This window comes from Macrobrachium rosenbergii, chromosome 45 (genome assembly GCF_040412425.1).
Source record: "Macrobrachium rosenbergii isolate ZJJX-2024 chromosome 45, ASM4041242v1, whole genome shotgun sequence".
Classification (NCBI taxonomy): Eukaryota; Metazoa; Arthropoda; class Malacostraca; order Decapoda; family Palaemonidae; genus Macrobrachium; species Macrobrachium rosenbergii.
Genome location: NC_089785.1, coordinates 34,990,766 through 34,996,765, shown reverse-complemented (window position 1 = coordinate 34,996,765; position 6,000 = coordinate 34,990,766). Strand labels below are relative to the sequence as shown.

Below are 6,000 nucleotides of genomic sequence, written 5' to 3'. Positions count from 1 at the left end.
ACAGGAGTTTGGCCATAGGAGTTCCTCTTCATTCTCCTCCTCCACAGATCCTCCAGTTCTCAGATGCCTCGTTTGAGGGTTGGGGAGCACATTTGGGAGGTTTTGTAACCTCCAGAGTGTGGATTCCACAAGAGAAGCTGCTTCATATCAACATTCTGGATCTCAAGGCTGCCTCCTTAGCTCTTCAGCAGTTTGAAGAGAGGGAGATGGGCACTCCGTGGTGCTCATGTCAGACAACACCACGGTGGTGGCATATGTAAACAAGCAGGTGGGGTTGGTGTCATGCCAACTACACTCCCTGATGGTGCTCCTTCTTCAATGGGCGATAGATTATTCAGTGGATCTCTCTGCCAGGTATGTCCCGGGCAGGAGGAACATAGTGACAGACAGTCTGAGTTGTCGAAGTCAGGTCATAGAGACAGAGTGGTCTCTGCACCAGGACATTGCAAACAGGCCCTTTCATGTGTGGGGAAGACCCTCAATAGACCTGTTTGCAACAAGGTTCAGCTGAAAACTAGAGGTCTTCTGTTCCATGGTTCCAGATCAGTTTGCAGTTGTGGAGGATGCCCTGCAACACTCCTGGGACAATCTGGAGGTCAATGCCTTCCCTTCATTTTGCCTAATCCTTCAAGTTCTGGACAGGATAATGGCCTCTCAGAACCTCAGAATGACCCTAGTTGCTCCCTTTTGGCCCCATGTGGAATGGTTTCCTGATCCCTAACCCTGCTGTCAGAAACTCCAAGAGAGCTCTCCGTGGCACAACCTAATGTGTCAACCCCACTTCCAGAGATTCCACCACTCAGTAGAGTCCCTATCTCTTCACAGCTGGAGACTATCCAGTATCTCCTCCGAGTGAGAGGCTTTTCTTGCAGAGCAGCATCGGAGATGTCTGGCCATCTCAAAAGATCTTTCTCAGCCGTGTACCAAGGCATGTGGGCTGTGTACTGTGGTTGGTGTCATCAACGGGGTCTCCCTCCAATCAGAGCTTTTGTTCAGCAAGTAGCAGATTTCATTGTTTTTCTCTGCAGAGAGAAATGACTTTCCATGTCTTCTATCAAGGGCTACAGAGCTGCCTTGAGTGCAGTTTTACGAATGAAGGATGTCAATCTTTATTCTTCATGGGAGATCTCAGTGCTTCTCAAGAGTTTTGAGCAGCCTTGTCCTCCAAAAGAGCTTAGACCACCCAGTTGGGACCTGACTTTGAGCCTAAACCACCCAGGTGGGACCTGACTTTGAGCCTCTGCATCGTGCGTCAGATAGGAACCTGACTATCAAAACAGTTTTCCTGCTGGCTTTGGCCTCCTTGAACTAAGTTGATGAACTCCATGGCCCATCCTATGATGTCAAGATACAAGGTGTTGGACGTCCGTATCCTTCGAATTTGTCCCAGAATTTGTGGCTAAGACCCAAAACCCCTCTTGTCATAATGACAGATTTGATTTCTTCTCAATTCTGTCTCTTAATGACTTTGTTGATAACGATCCAGACAAATTGCTCCTTTTCCCTGCTACCTGAAAGGGACTCGCCATCTCCGACTGGGGTGCCAAAGACTTTTCCTTAGCACTGACTAGAACAAGAAAGAAGTGTCCAAGAATACTATCTCCTTTTGGCTGTGTGAGAATATCAGACAAGCCTATGGTTTGACTTCATGCACCAATCCTAACACAGTGCATGCAAGAGCACGTGATATTAGGGGGCTAGGCCCTTCTCTGGCATGTAAAAAGAGCTTGTCAGTTCAAAGGATTTTGAAGGCTGGCACATGGCTTCGTCAGACCACCTTCACTTCCTTCTATTTGCGCGCCGTTGCCCACAGGTCCTTGGACACTTTTTCCTTGGATCAGATGGTGGCTGCTCAACAGGTTGTTTAACTCATACAGTGCCCCTAGCGGGACAGTTTGTATCTTACCTAAGATGATGGTATGAAAGTGAGAATGAATGGGATGGTTAGTCTCTTTCAGTTTCCTTTCTTCTCTTCTTTACCCAGTGGACGAAGAAATCATTCCTACCTGGTGAGCGAAGAAATCATTCCTACCTGGCGGGCGAAGAAATCATTCCACTATGCGTTGGATCAGGTCTGATACAGGTGAGACTGCAGCCTTTTTGTTTAAGTTTTGCCCATTCCTACATGAATATAAAACTTTGGCAAAAGCAAGTCGCTCCTCTCTCTAGCAAGGGGAGAGAGGATTGATAGCAAACTGTTGGTGGCCACGAAGGTTTGTTATTTACAGATATAGTTCTTTAACTTCCTCCTACATTATCTCATCACATTGTACAGAATCCCAGAAGTCTGAATGCTAAATAATCACTTATTATGTCAGAGGGTTTGGTTACCTTCCATAGGCTTCTGTAAACCAGGAAGAGTTACCAGGTGTGCTGAACCTCCAGTCGGTTCCAGACTTTCTTTCCTCCCTCAAAAAGTGACCATCCATAAGTTGAGAGCCAGGTTTGTTCTGCATATGAACAAATGACAGATTTATTAATCAATTTGTATTTTTCATAGCTAACAAACCTGCAGTCTTAACTTATATGGCCCACCTGTAGCCACCCTTCAATCAAGTTTCCTGGGATGGAAGAAACTGAAGGATCATTTCCTCCGATACATGTGCGAAGGGACTGGACGGTTGCCACCTAGGCCTATCGGCCTACCTCGTTACCACCAATTCCTTGTTTGTTACTTTTACCGGTTTCCAGCCGGTGCTAGGAGAATTATCCATAAGTTAAGACTGTAGGTTTGTTAGATATGAAAAATACAAATTGATTAACAAATTTGTCATTTTTCATAGATATACAGACTGAAGCCTTTTATCATAATCCCACCTTTAACCAGCGCTATGTTTGTCCCTGCATCAGTAGGAAGAAAAATAATGACAAGCAAAAATTTGGATGGGTAGTTACACTCACTCTCCCACCTACTTTCAGTTGTAACTACCATGCCGATAGGTTTATAATGCTCAAGTCAGTTTTGTGCCAAAGAATACTTTTATTCAGCTTTGATTAATATATATGGAAAAGGGCAAGAGACCTTGAAAAATTGCTTTTCATTTTTATAGACATACTTATATCATTGTTTTCTTTAATTGTGTTGTATTTTCTCATTACAGACATAGCCTTCCATCAAGATTATGAAAATTTCTGAAGATTTTTGCAAGAAATTTAGGACTGAGGGAGAAAGGAGACAGGTACATTTGTTTACATTACCAGATATTCTTGTCAAGTTTAATGTCCTGGTATATGAAGTTTAGAGTCTGCTTTTGTTCTATAGCACATTGAGAGTTATGATAAGTGTACACTTTCCAGGATTAGAAAAATTTAAGTGAATTCTGAAAAATCTCTCTATTCATGAAAGTGGTCCCAAAACTCCTACTGCTGTTCATATGAGAGAGGAACCTTTTGGTGTGACATTGCAAAAATCAATTTAGTTGGAAACGCCACGTCAGAACTTAAATGTCAGTTCACACTGGAGGGAGGCAGTTCAGATTCCGTGAATGTGGCAAAGCATTTTCCCAAAAACAAATTCTCTTGAAGCATATTAAAACTCACGATGAAAAGAAGCCCTGGAAGTGGGAAAGCTTTTTCTCAGAAAACTCATCCTAACAGTCATATGAGGTCTCACACTGTGGGGAATCCGTTCAAGTGTAAATACTGTGGGAAAGAATTTTGTCAGGAAGCTCATCTTGAAAGTCATATGAGGGCACACACTAGAGAGAAGACATTTAAATGCAATGACTGTGGGAAAGCATTTTCTCATAAACGTAATCTTATCAGACATATGAGGGCTCACACTGGGGAGAAGCCATTTCAATGTAATGACTGTGGGAAAGCATTTCCTTGGAAAACTTGTCTTGAACGTCATATGAGGGTCCATACCAAAGAGAAGCCATTTAAATGTAATGACTGTGGAAAAGCATTTTCTCATAAAGATAATCTCAACATTCATATGGGGGTTCACACTGAAGTGAAGCCATTTAAATGTAATGACTGTGGGAAAGCATTTTCTCAAAAATGTAATCTTAACAGTCATATGAGGGTTCACACTGGAGAGAAGCCATTTAAATGCAATGACTGTGGGAAAGCATTTTCTCGTAAAACTCATCTTAAAAGGCATATGGGGGTTCACACTGGAGAGAAGCCATTTAAATGTAATGACTGTGGGAAAGCATTTTCTGAGAAAACTTGTCTTGAAAGTCATATGATGGTTCACACTGGAGAAGAGAAGCCATTTAAATGTAATGACTGTGGGAAAGCATATTCTCATAAAGGTAATCTTAACAGGCATATGACGGTTCACACTGGAGTTAAGCCATTTAAATGTCAATACTGTGGGAAAGCATTTTCTCTGAAAACTTGTCATGAAAGACATATGAGGCTTCACACTGGAGAAAAGACATTTAAATGCAATGACTGTGGGAAAGTATATGCTAGTAAGACTAATCTTCAAAGGCATTTGAGGGTTCACACTGGAGAGAAGCCATTTAAATGTAGTGACTGTGGGAAAGCATTTTCTCATAAAGGTGATCTTAATAGACATATGAGGGTTTACGGTGGAGTGAAGCCATTTAAATGTAGTGACTGTGGGAAAGCATTTTCCCATAAAGGTGTCCTTAACAGGCATATGATGGTTCACACTGGAGTGAAACCATTTAAATGTAATGACTGTGGAAAAGCATTTTCTCAGAAAACTTTTCTTGAAAGTCATATGAGGATTCACACTGGAGAGAAGCCATTTAAATGCAATGAATGTGGGAAAGCATTTTCTTGTAAAACTTATCTTGCAAGTCATATGAAGGTTCACACTGGAGAGAAGCCATTTAAATGTAATGACTGTGGGAAAGCATTTTCTCATAAAGGTGATCTTAAGAGGCATATGAGGGTTCACACTGGAGTGAAGACATGTAAATGCAATGACTGTGGAAAAGCTTTTCCTTTGAAAGCTCATCCTCACAACACAATCATATGAAGGTTCACTGGACAGAAGTCATTCAAATGTAGTGCCTGTGGGAAAGTGTTTCTCCTGAGAACTCATCTTCACAATCACATGAAGGTTCACTCTGGACAGAAGTCGTTCAAATGCAGTGATTGTGGGAAAGCATTTGTTCTGAAGGCTCATCTTCACAATCATTTGATGGTTCACTCTGGACAGAAGTCGTTCAAATGCAGTGATTGTGGGAAAGCATTTACCCAAAAAGTTAATCTTTTGGGGCATAAGGAGGTCTACTTATTGGGCAGTTCTTTACTAGAAACCTGAGAAGAGATGTCACATTGATGACCACAATTTGTATTCCTTAGTGATGCTAGATGCCATCTGTTAGGAACAATCGTTTGCTGATTGTTCCCTTGGTGGGTTGTTGCCTCCTGTGTTCGTGTTTGTTTTTCTTGCTGGCGAGTTGACGTATGGTGGATGGTGTCAGACTTTGCCAGTCAGGTCATGGCAGCAGAGCAGCGGAGAGCATTCTTTTGGACACGATGGTTGTCGTCTCGACTCTGTCGTGGGAGTCCAGTCTTGGAGAACTGTTCCTGAGGACTTGATGGTTGCCGTGTTGGCTCTGTTTAGTTGTCCTGCAGTTTTAATGATTATGCTGTTTGATTTTCTGTTAGTTTGCTGATGTATTTATTATGCTGCCTATTTTTTTGTATGTTGCTGCTCCTGATTTGTTAAATGGATTTATGTAAAATTTAATTACGTAAATTTTACCTTGCTGCCTCTGTTATTTATTTTCGATCATTTTAAGTTTTTTTTTTCTCTCCTGGACCTGACTCACTTGTAAATTTTGTAAATAAATTAATATTAAGGTAACTTTTTGGTTTTGTTCTGCCCCTCCCTCCTTTGTTTGTCACCTCTTGTCAGTCATTACAGCCCAATTGCCTGTTTTTTGTAAGAACCTGTTGATCTCGAGAGGCGAGATCGTAATACCATCAAAGTCAAGGGTGTCACAGCTTCCAGCACTTTTATCTTCCATGATCTCTCAAAATAGTATATACAGAGTGGCATGAGGAATTGCC

General features: G+C 41.9%; 1 protein-coding gene across 1 annotated transcript in view; it reads left to right on the top strand.

Moving 5' to 3' along the window:
- The first annotated feature begins 3,407 nt into the window (after positions 1-3,407).
- Positions 3,408-6,000, top strand: part of LOC136829921 (zinc finger protein 721-like) — a 119,470-nt gene continuing 116,877 nt past the window's right edge. The window contains exons 1-2 of the mRNA XM_067089094.1: positions 3,408-4,870; positions 5,042-5,125. Coding sequence (XP_066945195.1) covers positions 3,542-4,870; positions 5,042-5,125 — 1,413 coding nt within the window. The 5' untranslated portion in view covers positions 3,408-3,541. The remainder of the gene's footprint in view (positions 4,871-5,041; positions 5,126-6,000) is intronic.